This window comes from Marmota monax, unplaced genomic scaffold, assembly GCF_021218885.2.
Source record: "Marmota monax isolate L192 unplaced genomic scaffold, Marmota_monax_Labrador192_F-V1.1 WCK01_AAM20220418_F8-fsc00008, whole genome shotgun sequence".
NCBI classification, from domain to species: domain Eukaryota; kingdom Metazoa; phylum Chordata; class Mammalia; order Rodentia; family Sciuridae; genus Marmota; species Marmota monax.
The window spans coordinates 19,982,725-20,003,517 of record NW_026694432.1 but is presented as its reverse complement, the minus strand read 5'-3'; the positions used below and the strand labels follow the sequence as shown (position 1 = coordinate 20,003,517).

The 20,793-nt window shown below is 41.2% G+C and overlaps 1 protein-coding gene across 3 annotated transcripts in view; it reads right to left on the bottom strand.

Annotated features, from left to right (window-relative positions):
* The window catches only part of Wasf2 (WASP family member 2), a 74,015-nt gene that overhangs the window by 8,305 nt on the left and 44,917 nt on the right, over nt 1–20,793 (bottom strand). Inside the window, exons 2-7 of one of the 3 annotated variants that reach the window (XM_046468701.2) lie at nt 17,216–17,375; nt 15,561–15,733; nt 5,711–5,845; nt 5,023–5,176; nt 2,661–2,778; nt 1,504–1,634 (exon numbers count right to left, since the gene is read on the bottom strand). In XM_046468701.2, coding sequence (XP_046324657.1) covers nt 1,504–1,634; nt 2,661–2,778; nt 5,023–5,176; nt 5,711–5,845; nt 15,561–15,690 — 668 coding nt within the window. In that variant the 5' untranslated portion in view covers nt 15,691–15,733; nt 17,216–17,375. Of the gene's footprint in view, nt 1–1,503; nt 1,635–2,660; nt 2,779–5,022; nt 5,177–5,710; nt 5,846–15,560; nt 15,734–16,827; nt 16,945–17,215; nt 17,376–20,793 lie in introns of those variants that run through there. The other 2 variants (XM_046468703.2, XM_046468700.2) reach the window with 2 other exon arrangements.

The following is a 20,793-nucleotide window of genomic DNA, read 5'->3' as shown; positions in this document are numbered from 1 at the left end:
GGGAATTTGCTCTGGGTGAACAACATCAAAACTTCAAAAAAAGCATAAATACACCAAGCAATAAGTTTCCATACAAGCACAAATATACCAAGTGTCAGCTAGCAAAATCTGTTCTGCTCTGCCCACTTCCCCCTTCTTTCCACCATTGTTGGGTTCTAAAGACCTCATCAAAAACAGATCCCAGGGAGAACAGAATTGGAGGGAACTAACTGAATCAAATGATGCTCTGATGTGGAAAATCCCCAAAGCCTGGAGCTGTGTAGGCTGGGCACATCTCTTGATAGGTTCACCAACAAGCATGTCCAGATAGACTAGCCAGCAGCCCAACTCCAAACTCCTGGACAATGAGAAAATGAGAGGCAAACTCCTCATATTCACCACCCCCATCCCACAAAAAAAGACATACATAATAGCTGACATTATGAACATATAAGCTTCTGGCCTTAAAGTCACTGAACCTATGATAAATGCCTGTCTGAAGAGGATGGGACCACAGAACAAAACAGCCCCTTTTATTGGGAGGTGAAGGTAATGAAGACACCCTCAGGGCTGAAAGAAAGAAAGAAAGGTTCACCTTTCTTCTCACTATCTTCATCACTCTTTAAAACAAATCTCTTAATCCAGGAAGAACAAGTGTCAGAAGTGTCAAGATTTTTAAAAGTCAAGATTTTCATGGTAGAGTTATTTCTAAAAGCAAGAACAACTTAACTCTTTCCTTTTATCAATCCTAGACACCCTGCATGGGCTGGCATGGTTCTCTGACAACCCGGATACAATGTATTTAGAGGAAAAACCAGAGCAACATTCATGCCAAACAGTCCTGGTGACTTGGCTTTGAATGTCATATAGGTCAGACAACAGGATAAGAACATCAAACCAAGTTTAAACACCATTTTTTCCCCTTTAAACTTCCAATGTGATTTGGTATTGGGAAATGGGGTCAGACTGACATCTCCCATTTCTCCACAGAGATATATAGCCTCCACAGTGGCCAAGCAACCTTTCCCACACTGACTCTGAAATCTGCATTCAACTCCTTGGCTAGCTTCTCTCTAAGACTGACAAAAGCTGGCTGAAAAGTTGCTCTGGTGATGTGTACAATTTCTTTGCCTGGCCTTCCTCACTCCCTCAAAATGCTTGGCTCTTAGGTATGACCTTCAAATCCATGCTCTGGAAGCAGAAGGCTCCCAAGACCACTTTTCTTCCCCTTCCAATTTTTCCTCTGAGACCCTCAGACATACTAGTGTCTGGCAGAGTAGGGGCACTAGAAGCCATGGGCCTTCTTTACCAGACCACTCCAGTTACCTCATTTAAATTGCTGAGTCTCTTTGATTTATTTAGCAAATTTTAATCACCAGATGGATGCACTTAAAAGTAGCTGATTAATAGCGGTATTGATCAAAACAACAAAGCCAGATTTCAGGGGGTGTAAAAGGTGTCATGCCAGAGCTGTCAGACTATTGTCCCCAGGTCCCCAGATCCTTCAAAGAATGCTTCACTTACCCAGAAGGCCCCAGCTTTTCTTTGGACTCCACAAATTCTTGTCCCATCTTCATTTTCTCCCATTCTTCTTTACGTGTCTTGATTTTACGTGGGTTTACATTCCCTCGATTTGGATTATCTTTCTTTTCTTTCTATAATGAAAAGGAACAACAACAAAAATCTTTGGGAACTATTTTCCAAAGTCTTCATTAAAATTCCACCCATCTTCAAAGATGTATATTTAAGAGATGATTTATCTAGACAACAACATATGATAAGAGCAGAATTTATAGAATTACTAGGTCTGGGGTGACCTAGAGGTCGTCTAATTCAAACCACCTTCTAGGCAAAACACTTGCTCAGTCCCACATTTAAACACCTCTAGCAATGGGAAGACTACTACCTCGCTGAGTAACTCTTTCATGTCTTTGAAAAGCTCTAATTGTTAGGAAGTTAGTAACCAGTCATTTGTTACTTGCTCTGCCACAAAGAACAGTTAAGAGAGATGAGAAGGAATGACAGCTGCAGATATCTGGGACAGATATAAGGAAATATTTAAAAGACAAAACAAAACAAAAACCATGGAAGAATTTTCCATCCTGTGAAGCTGGACTAGCCTATGGTATTCTCTTGGGCCTGCTGGCAGCCATGCTAATGGAATTGTGAGGTCAAAACTGGTAGGTCACACACATAGCACCAGGAGCCTAGGAGAAAGGGGCATATCCACAAACCAGACATATCCACTCCCCTGGTGCTAACCAAGCAGGAATGAAGGTGTTAAACTGCTCCTGTTGCAAATCAAACACTGCAGAACCTGTGCTAGTCTCTGAGAAATGAGCTGCAAAACTGGCGGGGAAGGGACTAGCCTAGCTCAAGTGTCCAGCAGAGTCAGGTGCAAATTGCAAGAGAAATAAATGGTGAATAGAAAAGTCAATTTCTAAAACTCAGCCTGAATATACTCAATTGTTAATAGCACCAGGGGGAACAAACACATTTTTGGTGTGATTTATACTTTCATCTTGGTGGTGCTTGGTGTGGACACATTTTTTTTAAGAGTTTCACCTGGCATCCAAGCAAGCAGCCATTCGGAATTACTTCACATAAGACTGGCTTCCTTTTTATCCCCCCTCCACAATCGTGCCTACTGATGTGTAGAACAGAGGCCCCTTTCCCCTCACCCTATGCTTTCTCTTCTCTTTCATGATATCCTTGGTGTCCTGCAGCATCTTCTCCTTCCAAAGATCAAAGAAGTATGAAGGGTCGGTGTAGAATTTGAGTGCCTCTTTTCCATCATCCCTGGGATAGAAATGAAGACAAGTAGCTGTCAGTAGACAGATGAGCTCCCAACCAAATCCAATATTCCAAACACCTACCAGTTAGCAGTTTTTACACCAAGGAATCAAGTAGTCATTCAAATCGATTGCATATTTCCTCTCCTTACCTGCATTTCAATGCCCCTGAATGGCACCTCTCTACTTCTTAAGAACTTTCTCATTACTTTCAATTCCTGATAGAGGAATTGGCATGGTTAGGGCAAGAATAAACTACAGCAGCAGAGATTCTGATCATTTTCAATGATCTGCATGGCCACAGACAGCTCCCTGAGGACATCTGGATATGCTGGCACATCCAAGGGGATTTCTGTTACTGTTTCCTCTTTCCCCACCAATTCCCCAGGACTCTTCAGTGGCCTTCAACCCACCTGAAACCTGTACACTCATATACAGGTTTACATGTATACACAAATATAAACAAATGTATGTATGTGTATACAGCTGTTATTTCTCTATACACAGATAACCACTGCACTGCACTGCACCTTTTTGCTTCCTTCTACAATAGTGCAGCATCCACCCTCACCCCACCACAAGGGGGCCTCAATGAGAACAGATGGCCAGCAGTTTTAAGACTACAAGGTTTACTCACCATCTCTTAATGACTATGACAGTGCTACATAGTGAGCTATTGAATGTCAATATAAGGTGCCATCTGCCAGACTTAATAATCACTTTGGCATGGCTAAGCCCCTCACTGTCCAGAAAGCACGTGCTTCAGGGTGAACAATTTTTAACATTATTCTGAACAAAAAAGTATTGTAAAGGCAACTTTATTTTCTACCTTCCAATCCTATCACAACACAGAGAAAATGTTTCCAAATCAAACACTAATAATTTTCATATTAAATCTTGTTCAGAGTTGGATATCCTACTGTTGTTTCTCTTAGGTCAAGTCCAGAAAAATAAGGAGATGCTAATTCTGATATTGTATGTTTACAAAGAAAATACCATTCCCTGAAAAATAAAATTATCTGAACAATAAAACTATCTTACCACACAAATCACCTGTATAACATTCCCCATAATGTTATCAGGTGTGTGACCCCTTTCTGCCCCATACTTCTCTGCCCACAGCCAACTAGACTACAGGGTGGAGACTATTAAGTCAAAGTTCTGGCCTGCTATGTTTACTAGTCCCTTTAAAAGCCAAGGGGCAAGCATAATTTCATACAGTAATAAAAAAGGGTGGATGCTTTGTACTTTCTCTGTGTGAGAAACTACCAAGTTCCCATTCCATGGTCCCTGAATCGGAATGATATCCTTGAATTTCACAGGGAGGGACACACACACACACACACACACACACACACACACACTGCTTTGCAGTGTATTCATGTCTGATAGAAAACATCTGCCTCCAGGGACTGGAGTTGTGACTCAGCGGTAGAGTGCTCAGCTAGCTCGTGTGAGGCCCTGGGTTCGATTCTCAGCACCACATAAAAATAAAATAAAGAAAACATCTGCCTCCAGCTATCTGTAATTACTTTTTACCTGTTCCAAAGATATTTAAGGATACAAGCAAGATAAATATTCACTTTCTGCCCCATTCAGAGGTTTTGTACTACCAAACCACTAGTGGAAAGGAGGTGCTTTTAAATTGTCTTTAAGGCTACCTTCTTTTTCAAGTCCAGCCACAGAAGGGTAGGTCCTTGCAGAAGAAATACAGAAAGAATGTTCAAAACAAAGTGAATGACAATAACTTGGAAGAATGCCAATTACTCCTTAAGCTTTGGAAGGACCACTCTGGGCCCAGAGCAGCCAGTTCATGAAGCTGGCTCCATGAACACACCCAAACATCTGGTAATCTAGTGGTTTCCAAATAAGTGTGGGAGCCTTTCTAGAAGGTTGCCCCTGGGATCCATGCTGTAGGACCGCCTTGTAACAAAGTCCTTTTGGTTCTATAATAACTAAATTCCTTGGATGAAACCCAAGATGAACCTAGCTTACACCAAATTAAACTCTGCAGCATGCAATGTTACACCAAACTTTCAATATGTATTATATTCAGTATGAATTTCAGAAACCAAACAATAGTAAGTGACAACAGCTTTTAAGGCTCTTTAGCTTCTGTTGCTCAAGCAACTCCTGTGTAGGTAGTAAGCTTTTGGTAAAATCCCCTGATGTAACAACATCTTCAGATATTTTAGACAATCTAGTGTTGTTAACTATAGACCAAAAAAAGGAAAGGCTAGGCAGTTGTTACCTGTAAGGGGTGAGATTGTTGAGAGGGGGCGGAGTATCACAGGTATTGTATGTTTCCAAGACAGGCACTGGGAGAGAATTTCTGTCAAAAAGCTTCTGGTCTTGAATGGTAGAGCTTCTGAAAGCCTTTCGGGTGTTGATTCCTTGTAGTGACACTGAGAGAAGATGGAAGGCGTTAGAAAATGGACGACAGGCTATTTGAACAAACATTGAGTCACACCAGTCAGAGAGGCCTCAGCTGCTGCATTTCTTGGCTGCAGCTGTCTGCAGCCAGGTTTTTTTTTCCCTTCCTCCTCTGGGGAAGCCCCACAAGACTGTCAGCAGCCCAGCCATTTCACGACTGAACAAAATGAGGCAACATAGAGGTTTACTATGTAGCCAAATCTAGCAGACTCTCTTTTTAGGTGGAATGAATCTTCCAAGTACTTTAATGGTAGCAAAATATGAAAGGAAATTTGAGAATGAAGGAATTGGGGGAATGGGAGAAAGGAAGTATATGGGGAAGTATGTGGAGAAAGGAAGTATGTGGTAGGACTAAAAAGGTTTCTTTACACCTCCCAGGTTTATGTCATTTCAAAACATATCTCCATAGATCTCTGATTTTTCTCCTTGCTTTTTTATAAATCAGGAGAAGAAATTCTAAGAAACTGCTCACAAGAGCCTGTAAATGCTGAGCTCAGCTTCCTTACCTTCTTCTTCTTTGGGATCCAGCTGAGTGACTTTAACTTGTAGTCGGTCAACCCTCTCAGCAAGGGTGCTTACTCGAGAGGCAAAGGTATTTGCCTGAGTAAAGAGCTCTCCAAAAATGTCCTCTGCGTATTTACCTGTAAAGACCAAAGGAACCAAGTCACTAGTGCTTAGGAATGTCATAAATGGACACAAAACCTGCCTACTAAAAATTGTATTCCCCACTCCTCTAACACATACACACATACATATGCTTCCCCTTAGACCTAGAGATATAGTCTCCATAGTTTGGGCGGTCTGAATATGCTTTATAACTAATAGAGCCTTCTTAGCAAACTCTCTGAACGGTAATGACACTCAAAGCAGGCTGAATAAAATCAATAGGTGTAATGCAAAAATTAATCCTGAAAGACAATATGTCTACACATTTATCTGTAGCACTCAGCCCCTTGCTATCTGTAAAGCAACTTGTTCCAAAAAACAGATTGGGAGGGGTTGGGGTTGTGGCTCAGTGGTAGAGTGCTTGCCTAGCATGTGTGAGGCACTGGGTTTGATCCCCAGCACCACATAAAAATAAAAAAAGGTATTGTGTCTATCTACAACTAAAAAATATTTAAAAAAAAAAAAAACAGATTGGGAATTAAGAGAACCTATAAGGTGCCCACAATTAATATGATAAATAATAAATTACTTTCTCACTGGAGCTTCAAAAGTTCATTGAACAGCTAGGTATGGTGGCACATGCATGTAATCCTAGCAACTCAGGAAGCAGCAGCAGGAGGATCACAGGTTCAAAACCAGCCTCAGCAACTTAGCAAGACCCTAAACAACTTAGTGAGACCCTGTCTCAAAAAATAAAAAGGGTTGGGGAATGTGACTTCTGGGTTAAATCTCTAGTACAAAAAAAAAAAAAAATCCACTGAACAACCAAGATGATTTGTGTTATCTCCAAGCGGCCTTGAACTTACCATCATCCTACAACAGAGACACATAAGTTCTTCTAAGGGGTGAAAAGGTTACTTTAGGTTCTATAACCTGCAACTTTCAAAGTCTCTGCTGTAGGTTAAAACCCTTCAAATCTATATCTCAGGCCATGTACAGTGGTACACACCTGTAATCCCAACAACTCAGGAGGCTGAGGCAGGAGGACTGCAAGTTTGAAGTTAGCCTCAGCAACTTAGTGAGACCCTCTCTCTCTCTCTCTCTCTCTCAAAAAAAAAAAGATGATCGTGGTAAAGTGCCCCTGGATTAAAACTCCAATCACACACACACACACACATACCCACACACCAAACAACAACCACTACCACCAAAACCACTACATCTCAGGAAACAAGTGTAAAGCTGAAGCTTTCAACCCTCCCTGAAAAACAACATACCAGTGGACTCTTTCTACAATGTTTTGTTTTTTAGAAAAAGAAAAGAGTTCTGTATTTTCAACCCTGGAATGCAAGGAGAATTTGCAGCCAAAGAAACATAACAGCAATTTGACACTATTTCCATATTGTCATTCCAAACCACAAGGCCACATTCTTACTAGGAATGAGAAGTAGTACATATGAATAAATATACCATCTGAGTTTCTTACTTGCAAGGTGAAGGCAGGCATAAATGACTATGCCCAATCCAAAGATAATTTTTTTGAGAACTATTTAAAGTAGGCTGTCATGTTTAGCTTCTAAACTACATTAATGCTTAGTCCTTATTGGGGTGGGTGGGGGGATTAGTCTGAAAGGCAAAAACTGCACCTTTAGAGTGGAGTGCAGCTTACCTTTCCAGTATAACCTGCAAAGTAAGGATAAGATAAATCAACAGCTTATTTCGAATTGCTAGTAAATTTAAGTCAATAAGGAGTTTCTAATCTGGGAAGGAGCAAGGCCTTGCATACTGAATAGTCCCGTGATTTTAAACACTATGAAAAGCTCCTGAGCTCAAAGGAGTCAAATTGGTTAACAAACCACATTTCTACTCTGCAAGTGGAGGATCCTATTTGCTCCTGTCCATAACATGACTATGTTCCTACACAAATGATTCTATATCATGCTCTACCAGGTAACAGAAAATTGAGTTTGGAGCTGGCTGCAATGGCACACACCTGTAATCCCAGTGACTCAGGAGGTTGGGGCAGAAAGGATTCAAGTTTGAAGCTAGCCTAAGCAACTAATGAGGCCCTCAGCAATTTGGAGAGACCCTATCTCAAAATAAAAAATAAAAAGGGCTAGAGATGTGGCTCAGTGATTAAGCACCTGGGTTCAATCCCCAGTACAGAAGGAAGGAAGGACAGAAAGAAGGAAGGAAACTGTGTTTGCACTAGAACAGTGGTATGTGCCAGTAGTTCCAATGACTCAGGAAACTGATGCAGAAGGATCACAAGTTCAGGGCAAAATCCTGTTTCAAATACAATAAAAAGAACTGGGAATGTAGTTTCAAGCTAAAGCACCCCTGGGTTCAATCCCTAGTACCAAAAAAAAAGGAAAAGAAAGTGTGTTTAGAAGCTTACAGACAGAAAACCCCTAATGTAAAGAACTGGTAACACGAGATCTCTTTTTTAAGAGGAATGAGATGAGGTAGGGTAAATGTTTTCCCACTGTCACATCAGTTCAGGACCTTGACAAACTCAGAACTGTACTATAGGACAAAAACGCAGACTTCAAGTTAGAAGACCTGAGTTTATGTCTCAGCTCTATTTGTACCTGTGTACTCCTTTGCAAGTCACAGTCTCTCAGCCTTAGTCTCATCTATAAACTGGGGATAATAACTACATTTACTATAAGTAAATGTAGTTATTATCGTAAGGATTAAATGAGCTAAAAGTTACCGTAAGGATTAAATGAGCTAAAATTCTAAGTTGTTATAAAGAGATTCTTTAGATTGCTAAGCCATGTTAGAGGACTTTTTTTTTTTAATGTTTTAGTTGTTGATGCACCTTTATTTTTTATTTATTTATATGTGGTGCTGAGGATCGAACTCAGTGCCTCACACAAGCTAGGCAAGTGTTCTGCCACTGAGCCACAACCCCATCCCCTAGAAAACTTTTTTTTTTTTTTTAGTTGTAGATGAACACAATACATTTGATTTATTTATTTTTACATGGTGCTGAGGATCGAACCCAGTGCCTCACACATGCTAGGCAAGCGCTCTACCACTGAGCTACAACCCCAGCCCAGGTTAGAGGACTTTAAAGAGGGTAATCATCTAAGCCAGCAATAGAGTACATGCCTGCAGACCCAACTTCTTAAGATGCTGAGGCAGCTCACAAGTTGAAGACCAGCATGGGCAGTGATAGTGAAGCCTTTTTTTTTTTTCCTATTGGTGACAATACTTGTTTTATTGATTATGATGATAGTTTCAGAGGTTATAAATTTGTCAAGGGTTGGGGATGTGGCTCAAGCGGTAGCGCGCTCGCCTGGCATGCGTGCGGCCCGGGTTCGATACTCAGCACCACATACCAACAAAGATGTTGTGTCCGCCGAGAACTAAAAATAAATAAATTTAAAAAAAAAAAAAAAGGGCTGGGGATGTGGCTCAAGCGGTAGCGCGCTTGCCTGGCATGCGTGAGGCCCGGGTTCGATCCTCAGCACCATGTACAAAGATGTTGTGTCCTCCAAGAACTAAAAAATAAATATTAATAAATTCTCTCTTTAAAAAAAAAAAAAAAAAACTGCGGGTGTAGCTCCATGGTAAGCACCCACTGAATTTAATCCTCAGTACAAAAAAAAAAATTAAATGAGCAAATATCATTTAAAAAAATAATAATAATAAAATAAATAAATAAATAAATTTGTCAAAACTTACAAATTACACATGCTAAATACAGTGGTTATTTTGCAATTATACTTCAGTACAGCTGTTTGAAAAAGAGATGGTCAGGGTAGAGGGAACAAAAGTTAAGGGGGAAGAAAGGCATATTGCGATTTTAGACAACTTCAGAGCATGCTCCGCTGAGGTGGGATCTGAAAGAGGTTTTAAAAGAAGTAATAGCAAGGCAAAGTACCTAGGACAAGGTTTTGCCTAGTGATGAGTCCAGTGTGCCTGATGCCCACTGAGAAAGGACTAGTGTAGGAGGAGAGGAAGTTAGAGAGGCCCCAAGTCACCAGGAGCCTTGCAGTGCATTTTTAGGAATTTTAATTTTATTAGAACTAAAATGGGTAATTGCTAGAGGTTTTTATGAAGAGGAGTGACACTACCTCAGTTTTAAATGAGTTTTTTCGACTTCTGTGTTAAGAATAATCCTTAAACTGGGTGCAGAGGCACATGACTTTAATCCCAGTGGTTTTGGAGGTTGAGGCAGGAGGATCACAGGTTCAAAGCCAGACTCAGCAACATAACAAGGCCCCAAACAACTTAGAGAGATCCCGACTCAAAATGAAAAATAAAAAACGAGTTTTTTTTTTTTAAATAAATAAAATATCAGCTGGGCACTGTGGCAAATGCCTGTAATCCCAGCAGTTCAGGAGGCAGAGGCAGGAAGATCTTGAGTTCAAATCTAGCCTCAGCAATGGGAAGGTGCTAAGCAACTCAGTGAGATACTGTCTTTAAATAAAATACCAAACAGGTCTGCGGATGTGGCCAGTGGTTCAGAGCCCAAGTTCAATCCCTGGTACCCACCCCACCCAAATCTAAATATCCTGTTTTAAACATGGAGGAAATTTGAAACATAATTCCAGTTGGAGACTCAATGGCCCATTCAGACTACCAACACAGACCCAAGACCCACCACAACATCCTTAACAGAATGTCCTGATGGGACATTTTACAAAAGATTTCAGAGTAGTTTGATAGTTTTTTTTTTTTTTCCCCCTTTAGCAGAACTCTTCAAACAAAATGTTACGTGGAAGTACAACAGGTAAAACCAATTTTTAAAAATGTGCAGCTGCTCTTATTGAAGTCTGAGTGGGAGTCCTAAAGCTCCTGAATGCCACCAGTGAGAAAACCCAGTATCAGAGCATGATTCCCTAATGACCCAAGTAGGGGTTCCAGTCTCCTAAATAGCCACAATACCAATCCAAAGTGCTGAATGGCTGACTGTGCATTTAGTTTCTAAAACATGGCAAGCTAAAACGTGAATGCAATCTCACCATACTGAAGGAAAATAAGAATTCTAAATGTGCTATCATGAAGAAATCTATGGCTCTGGACTTTTAAAGTCCCCCAATCCCTTCCCAGTACAGGGGATTAAACCCAAGACACATGCTAGGCAATGCTCTACCACTGAGTTACATCCCCAGGCTTTTTCATATTATTTTGAGACAGGGTCTCACTAAATTGCCCAGGTTGGCTTCTAACTCATGATCCTCCTGACTCAGCCTCCCAAGTAGCTGGGATTACAGGCATGTGCTACTATGTCCAGAGGAATTTTTAGTTTCTTTTCATATATATGTGTGTTAGGGATCAAATTCAGGGCCTTGCACATGCCAGGCAAGGGTTCTAACACTGAGCCACATTCCCAGCCCAGGATTTTCAGTTTTTGCTTTATCTATTCCATAACCAGAGTTTCACTATCAGAAGAACCAGTTCTGGCTAACGTACAATGCATGAGGACAAAATCAGAGTCTGTCTCTGAGCCCCTCTCTGCTGGATGAAATCCTAAGCCCACTTTAAATGTAACCTCTTCTAAGAAGCCTTCCTTTCCCCACCTGTACTCCCACTTCTCATAGAGAGGATTTCTTCCTCCCCTGTATTCTCTGTATACCAACAGCACTGAATCGTGGGGAACATACAGACATGAATCATTCAACATTTAATGAACAACTTCTACTGGGTGCCAGGTACTGTATAAGGTCGACACAGAAGTTCAAGGACAAACAACAGGATTTCTGCTTTCAAAGAACTTTTAATTTAGCATAAAAGACAGTTGATTTGCAATATAATGTGGCAGGTAATAATACAGACATGTAATGGGAACTCAGAGGAGCACTTATCCCAATCTGAAGGAGATTCCTGATCTGGCCTTGAAGGATCAGCTCCATGAAACCGGGAAGAAAAAGAGGCTAAGGGCTGTCCAGCAACAGCACAGCATGGAAATATGAATTTAAAAGATTGTAAAATGTAAAGACTGTAAAATAGGGGATGACAAATTGTAGAAAATGGGACTAGAAAGGAAGACAGGTCTTAAAAGAGAATCTTAAATGCTAGGCCAAGGAAGTTAGATTATTCCATAGTGAAGACCGAGATAAATGGTTAAGATTTGTATTAGCTGGGCATGGTGGCACACGCCTATAACCCAGTGACTTGGGAGGCTGAGGTAGGAGGATCTCAATCAAGTTGAAGGCCAGCCTTAGCAATTTAGCAAGACCCTCTGTGGGGAAAAAAAAAGAGAGAATGTAGTTCAGTTGGTAAAGCACCCCTCAGTTCATTCCCTGTACCCTCCTCAAATCAAAAGTTCAGAATTATAAAAGTAAAAAGTGAGAACTGGCTGGAAATGATGTTACATGCCTATAATCCCAGCAGCTCAGAGGCTGAGGCAGGAGGATAGCGAGTTCAAAGCCAGCCCCAGTAACTTATCGAGGCTCTGAGCAACTTAGTGAGGCCCTGTCTTAAAAAAAAAAAAAGGGCTGGGGATGTGCTCAGCACTCCTGGGTTCAATCTTTAGTATGAAAGAAAGGGAAGGAAGGGAAGGAAGGAAGGGAGGGAGGGAGGGAGGGAGGGGAGGGAGGGAAGGGAGGGAGGGAGGGAGGGAGGGAGGAAGGAAGGAAGGAAGGAAGGAGTAAAAACTGCATTTTAGGTAGATCACTCTGGCAGAAATATAAGGAACAGATAAAAGGGGGTTAAAAAGGAGGCCAAAAGTAAACTACATCGATAGTTTAGGTCAAAGTCAATGAAGGTCTGAACTATAGCACTGTTGCCAAAGACACAGTAAAGGACTGAGCAAAGAAATTCTTAAGAAGTCTAAGTTTAAATATTGACTTTTGAGGCCGAGAGTGTAGCTCAGTGGTACAGTGAATGCTTAGCATACACAAGGCCCTGGGTTCTATCCCTAACACCAAAAAATAAGTAAATATTGATTTTGCCTCTTACTGGCTGTGTCTCTTTAAAGAAGTTACTGTACTTTTTGGAGCTTTTATTTCTTCATCTGAAAAAGGAGACCAGAACTTTCTACCCTTATAGAACTATTGAAAAGATTAAATGAGATTATATCAAGATCCTGGCAAAAGCAGGGGCTGGAGTTGTAGCTCAGTGGTAGAGCACTTGCTTAGCATGTGTGAAGCACTGGGTTCAAGCCTCAGGACCACATAAAAATAAATAAATAAATAAACATATTTTGTCTATCTACAACTAAAAAATATATATTAAAAAATAAAAAACTGGCAAAAGTAGACAATCAAGAAATTTGAGTTCCTTTCTCTCCTTCTCCTCATGATCCCCTGAAGAATTACTTATTTCCATTTCTGCTGGTAGATATGAACTCCTGGAAGGCAGAGACCATTTCTTTTTCTTTCTTTCTTTTATTTTTTTTTTTGAGAGAGAGAGAGAGAGAAAAATTTTTTAATATTTATTTTTTAGTTTTCGATGGACACAACATCTTTATTTTATTTTTATGTGTTACTGAGGATCGAACCCAGCGCCCCGGCACGCATGCCAGGCGGGTGTGCTACCTCTTGAGCCACATCCCCAGCCCAGAGACCATTTCTTATCACTGTATCTTCTCAGCATCCAGCACACAAAATATATACAATACATGTTTACATGTGGGAGACCAACCTTACACGTGACTGAGTCACACTCCCTGGCTGGGTGCTGAGGCGCTCAGTCACAGAAATGTGGCAGAGCTTTCCCCACCCTTCTTGGGTTCGAGGGTCAGTGTCTCGTGTGTCTTGCTACAGCCCCATGGGTGAAGCTATGCTCACCTGTTCCTTTGTAATATAACCCCTTGCCCTGTTTAGGATAGAATCTTCCATGGAAGTGCCTTGTGTGTGTCCCCTTCTCTTACTGTGCCCTTGGATGTGGCCTACCCAGGTGTCAGTCAACCTGCTGACAGTGGACATCATGAAGATAGACTCAGCCCCCTGAAACCTGACCCCTTGCCTCATTTGAACAGCTTCTCCTCAATAAAAGGGGTCAGCGCATGCTCTCGCTCACTTTTTCTGTGGACCCTTAACGTCAAAGGAGTCGTCACAGCGACCCCAAAGAAAAAGGTATTTGTGTCTCTTATGTGGTTATTTTGTGCAGCCTAGTTAGCCCAGTTTAACTGGAGTAACCCCTGAGCCTTTTAATCGCAAGAACTGAAACCCAGCATTAACTGGATGAATAAAGGGTCAGTTAGAAATCTTGTTTCCTTAGGCACAAACAGAACCTTGTCCCTTAGATGGGCTTCCTCAACATAGGTGTGGTCTGATCACAAGTGGGAGGGTCTTCAATGGCATCCATCAACACTATCCTGGAAAAACACCTTAGAGGGAGCATAACTCCTGCTGAGTGCGAATAAGAAGCATCATTAGCTGGATGTTCTTTGTCCTATGGAGAACGAACTAGTATGTGATTGACTTCCACCCATTTGGCCTTCTCAGGGTGACAGAAGCAGAAATGATGCTTTTAAGAAGCAGTGAGGCTCTCTACAGCTTTCATGTGCTTCTTTGTCAGCAGCACTGCTGTTGAGCTACTGTCAATGTTCCTTTGTAAAAGACAGGCACTGGCAGGGTTTCATTTCTTTGTGACACCCCATCCAGGTTTCCCTAAGCCCTGGATCAATTGAGATGGTCCCTGAGCTAGGTGAAGGCTTAGGAATCTCAGACTCCATACATCATTTGGTAACAGAGCTCTATCTTCTCAGGCTCCTATTTTAAAGGCAGGACCTATTACTATCTGGGGGAATGCAGGCTTTCTTGATATTCCTCTCCCTTCACTAAGGACAGTGACGCGACAGGAGGGCAAGTATCTGAAATAATTCACACCAAGTTGCCTTTGCTAAGGAATATCACACTAAAATGGCATTTTGACAGAGGTGCTTATGGGACCTGGGGTGGCAGTAGACAAATGCAGAGCCAACCCAAGCATCTGCCCTTCCCATACCTCGGCTTCAAGCAAATAAAGTTAGCTTGATTCAGAATGAAACCCAAACCACGTGCATGTACCCCATGTACTCCCACCCATGGCAGTCTCATTCATTCTTACCAATTAAAAAACAAAATTGTAATTGAACTGGCTTTCCCTCAGCTCCAAAACAGACTGGGCTAACCCCCATCTTCCTCCTAGAGAAGAATGGCTCCAGCTACTATTTGTGTCACTGTATGTTCACACAGCTTGTAAAACTCCCAAAACCCTAGAGACTGCAGAAGTAATTTGTACCCTGAACTTGGACCTGGGGGCTTGCAGCACAATTAAATGTGTACCAGGGTAGACTAGTCAGCCAGAATTTCTCTGAGTACATGTTTGCTTTACTCCTCTTTGGAAAGAAAGTGGGGGAGGGTGTTGGATAGATAAAGGCTATTGGCACATTTGAGGCTTCAACAAAGTCAGGCTACATCGAACAGCTCCTGTAATTAGAGGCACATTCCCCGACCCAAGACACTGCTCTGTGAACCTCCCACTTTACACACAGAGAATTCTGCTCTGTCATTCCATCTGCAGTTTCTGCTGCAGCTCTTCCTGCTACCCTTCCCACAGATTTCTTTTGAAGCAGGTGGAGGGGGAGGGGGAGGGAACCTAGAGGGTGGTGGTAGATGGAGAAAGGATGGGGGGAAGAATCTGTACCAAAAAAGGAGCCTCTCTTTGGGGGGGGGGGGGATGGAATACATTTCACATTACCTAGGGAAGGCAGATGGGGGAGAAATAGGAACATGGGAGGAGAAGGAAACTAAATAAAGAGCACCAACGACCCCTGAGGGCAAAGCACAGGCTCTCGGAGGCACTCACTCAGGCTGCCCAGCTGTCGGATGACATTTGCCAGGGTGATGTTGGTCATGCATTCCAGCTCGCTTCTAACGCTAGGCAACGTCTGACGGCACAGGTGCCTTGGCTCGATGTTTCTCGTTACTAACGGCATGGTGGACCTGCTTCAGGCAATGTTCTGAATGATGAAAAACAACCTAAAACAGAAATAACAGGAAAGTATTACTCAACCACAAATTCCAGGCACACTAGGGCTGTGTCTTTCTTTCTTTCTGTCTTGCTCTGATCTAAAAACAGCTTTTAAAGATCTTTACCCCCCACCTTTTTCTCTTTTACCCCTCCCATTTCTTTTAAGGTCTTGCTACTAGAAGACTTGCTATGTAAGTTTACCAGATAAACTTATATATATATTTTGAACTAGTAACTGCTGGCTGAGGTACACAGTTACAACTACTGTTTCAACCAACAAGATTACCCAGAGGCAAGGAGACATGGTCAGAAAACAGTCCTTTCAGCAAACATCGGATGGTATGGATTCTATCCTTGGGGTGTCCATAACCAAGACAGATCAGATTCTAGGCCACCAATTATATGAATCAAAAAAGAGATTCCGTCATCTGATAATCTCCAGAATGAATTCAAGCTGCCAACAGTGATTCCATTGATATATATCAGGACATAGCTTCTCCAGTTCCTCTTAGGTGAATGACTGTTAATGTACAACTAAATGCTAGCTGCCAGTATCTATTAACAGCAGTAAAGTTTAGTTTGTAAATTGAAAGAATGAAAGAATATCAAGGATAGTTTTAAATGTTCAATATGTCAAACAGATGCTAAGCCAACTATGCTATAAGATTCTCTGATCCTTTCTCTTCTACCCAAAGCCTCCCCCTCTCTTTCCTATCCAGTTCAATATACCTGGGCCAAAGGGCTCTAGAAACAGCAGGAAGTGACTAGAGCAGACCCTGCAAACTTTTAGTTACTGTTTCTTGGCCAGTCAGCTGAGCCCCTTTCCCTAGGAAATCCCTCAGCAGGCTCATGCTGAGCTATTGTTTTAGATTACCAGATTCCTATTTTTATAAGTTTAGGAAAAGGTTTCAATTTCAACACAGTGAATATGACAACAGTCAAAGCACACCGGTCTGGAACTATTTCTCTATCTTACAAATCTAAATCAAAAGGGCCAAATGGTTTTAATGCAAGGGAAAGTCACTCCAAATGAAAAGGTAACATATGCTAGCCCCCAATATTATAACACCTCTTTAAAAAAACAAAATAGAGGTTTACTTACATCAAATTTTAAAACACCAGCTCATCACCAAAAATGTTGATTGTGGATACAAAATGCTTAAACCAAACTAACCATCACAGATCCTAAAAGCAAACCAACATATTATCTGACCAAAAAAAAAAAAAAAAAGATCCTTTAGCCCTTCAGGCTCAAAAAGGGAGTAGAACCCTTTGGAACAGACTGCTCCTTGTTATGGACATTCTGATCTGCTACAAGTAAAAATAAAACAGGAAGCCAGCAGCTTGGGGAACAAGATTTCCTGTCACCAACAGCAACAGCCCAAGAACCAAGAGAATCAGCTGTTTACTTATGACTTTGAACCTCCCTTTAATAGTCACTGTGTGGCAGCTGTGCCTATCTTTGGGGTGCAGAGGTGTTTCCTGCATACTTGTCTACTTTCTTAGGAAATGATTTCCATTCCATTTTGCTGCTAAGTTCCTCCTTTGACTCAACAGGTTTCTGATCCAAACTCCAGACATCCCAGTTTAACTCTCTTTCCCTCTTTTACTTCATGTAAACAGTATCAGTCTCAATCTGTAGTAGTAATCCTGGTGAAAAGAGAACAAGAAAGGAGGCAGGAGGTTACAAACAAAAGAACTTCACAGGGCTCTGTACAACATTCTTGGGATGCCCTCAGATTCCCAAATTTCAAACTTTCTGGAAGAACTAGGTAGGAAAGAGTCAAGAATGATTCAAAACAATTATTGCAAAGCTGGATGTGGTGGCACATGCCTGTAATTTCAGCCACCCAGGAGGCTGAGGCAGGAGGATAGAAAGTCAAGTACAGCCTCTGCAACTTAGCAAGACCCTGTCTCAAAATTAAAATAAAAAAATACAAAGGGCTGGGGCTGTAGCTCTGTGGTAGAGTACTTGCCAAGAATGTTCCAGGCCCTGGGTTTAATCTCTAGTGTTGAGACTGAGAAGCAAAAGGAAAAGTCACTGGGGCTCCATTCACTGTCCCAGCTTCTCAGAGGAGCTACAAAGCCAGACTACCTTGAAATTCTGTGTTGAATGTGACCATTGCCAGTGCATTCCAGACTTTCCCTCTGGATACCTCATGGAAACTGGATTCCAGAAAGCTAGGCAAATGTCATACAGGGGGTAGAGAGCAAATTCTAATACTTTGGTGCTTGAGCATTTATGTTTTTCCAAGTACCTTGGGTAAGCAGACAGAAAGAGAGTTACTAACTGTCATCTGTGTAGGGTGTACCTAAAAGCAAGTTTTCAATAACAAGATGGCTTCCTTTTTATTATTTTCTTTTTGATATTGGTAACTGAATCCAAGGGCACTTTGTACCACTGAGCTGTATCCCCAGACCTTTTTATTTAATTTTATTTTGAGACAGGTCTCGCTAAATTGCTGAGACTGGCCTCAAACTTGTGATCTTCCTGTCTCAGCCTCCCTAGTCACTGGGATTACAGGTGTGTGCTACCACACCTCGCAAAATAGCTTCCTCTTTCCAAGAAAAGCCAGTTCCCATAACCAGCTAGAGAATATTCAAGAAATAACAAGACATCAATATCTATCAAGCCAAAACAACTAGAAAAGTATACCTGCTATTGCACTGTTATTCATTTTTCTTTTGGATAATGGTTGGTTGTCTTCTGCAAAAGTGCAGAATTATGCATGATAACCCAAATAGTAACTTGACCAAGAAAAAAAAATCTTATATTCCTATGAAGATTAACTTAGAAATGGCCAAAAAGACTCAGGCTCAGCCAGGCGCAGTGGTACATGCCTATATTCCCAGTGGCTCATGAGACTGAAACAGGAGGATCACAAATTTAAAGCCAGCCTCAGCAACTTAACGAGACTGTGTCTCAAAAAAAAAAAAAAAAAAAAGAGCTGGGGCTGTAGTTCAGGGTTAAGAGCTCCTGGGGTTCAATCCCCAAATCCCTAGTACCAAAAAAAAAAAAAAAGGACTTCTAGGCTCTTAATTCTCTCAACTTAGCTTCAAGCAGTAGAAAACTCATTTTGGGCTTTGGAGTTGACATACATGGGTTAGTACCTTGACTCTGACGTTTTATTGTGTTATCTTGAATAACTTTCCTAGGGACATGGAATAATATACATACATATAAAATGCCCTCTAGACACTGGGCGTGGGAGTGCATGCCTATAACTCCAGCCTCTTGGGAGGCTGAGACAGGAAAATCATGAGTTCAAAGCCAGTCTCAGCAACTGTGAGGCACTAAGCAACTCAGTGAGACCCTGTCTCTAAAAAAAAAAAAAAAAAAAAAAAAAAATGCCCTGTAGGTAAGCACTTTGGCTTATACCTGTAACTTGGGAGGTTCAGACAGGAGGATCACAAATTTGAGGCCAGCCTCAGCAAGTTAGAAGTAACTTAGTGAGACCCTGTCTCGAAATTAAATAAATAAAATAAAAAGGACTGGGGATGTGACTTTGGAGGCTAAGGCAGGAGGATCACAAGTTTAAGAAAAGCCTTAGCAAGACCAGCGAAACCCTAAGCAATTTAGTAAGACCTTGTCTCAAAAAATAAAAGAATGCTGGGGATATAGCTCAGGGGTAAAGTGTCCCTGGGTTCATTCCCCAGTACCAAAAATAAATAAATACATAAATAAATATAATTTTAACCATGGACATATTATAGAGTAAAATGCAATATTCACATAAAAATTAAAAATAAAACCCTAGATTCAATGAAATTTGATGGTTTTCCCCTTGAAGTTGCTCCCAGCTATGCTCCTGGGCCTCTTGAAAAACAGATACTTCTCCAGTCTTTCATAACTGGGTTACTTGTCTGAATCACAGAACAAAGAAAATGATTAGTGACTTTTCTCAGTTTTCCTTAAGATTGTACATAATAGCACCATTCTAGATACAGAGCAAACAAGTTAATATATTACATACAATAAATGGCTAATGGCATTAGGATTTAATTTTCTTATGAAACTCCAGTTGACAAAAGCTCTTCCAACATCAGTAGCATATAACTGGAAAATTTGTACAACACTGGGTATTGAGGAACAACTGAACTAAGGAAGTACAGGTCAATTTTGCATTTTAGACAAATCATTCAACAGAATTTATTTTGGGATAGGAAAAGGGTGGAGATAAGAAGACCAACTGGAAAACGTCATAAGCTCAGAAGGAGAGAGCTGAAAGGGGGGCCCACCATATCACAGGTAGAACATATGAATTGAGAAACCATAGGTAAGTTGCCAGGGCGAGTCTAGCCTACTTGATCCCCACCTGCTGGTTTTTCCCTGTAGATATATACAGTTATATGCACAGTGATAAAATGTATGCTTCCTTATTAAAAGTGTCATGAAAAGAGTTAAATGCTAGTGCTAGTGACAGAAATAAAATATGAAAAGAACCAAGGAAGTAGTGGTTCTTAAATGAAAAAAGAAGTTACAGAGCTGTGTGTGAGAGTGCATACCTATAATTGCACCTACTCAAGAGGCTGATGTAGAATAACCCCAAGTTCAAGACTAGCCTCAGCCATGTAGCAAGACTCTCAGCAACTTAGTGAGACCCTGTCTCAAAATAAAAAATTTTAAAAAAGGACTGGGGATACAGCTCAGGGGCAAAGTGCTCCTGGGTTCAATCCCCAGGATAGGGGGGAAAAAAAATGAACAAACAACAACAAACAGAAGGAGGAGGAGGACGACGACTTGCTATTGTTATGGACACATGAAAGAGTGTAATGCCCAGTCTTTATGGAATCAATAGAGATCTTTTACTTTGGGGAAATTATATGCTATAGTGGTATTTCCTAATTTGGGGGGTTATTGCAGGAGAGAAATTAAATTAGACTTGCTAAGAAGCTAAATGACATGGAAGTTAACTATCTAGTTACCTAGTTTCTTTTCATTAGCACTGTCCTACAGTAGAATAGGTTCTTTTTAGATAAGGTTGTAAATTCCCTCAGCCTCTGGATAACCAGCTATTAGTATCAGGCATGTTGAAGGAGAAATTTCTAGAGGATAAGAAGGTATTGG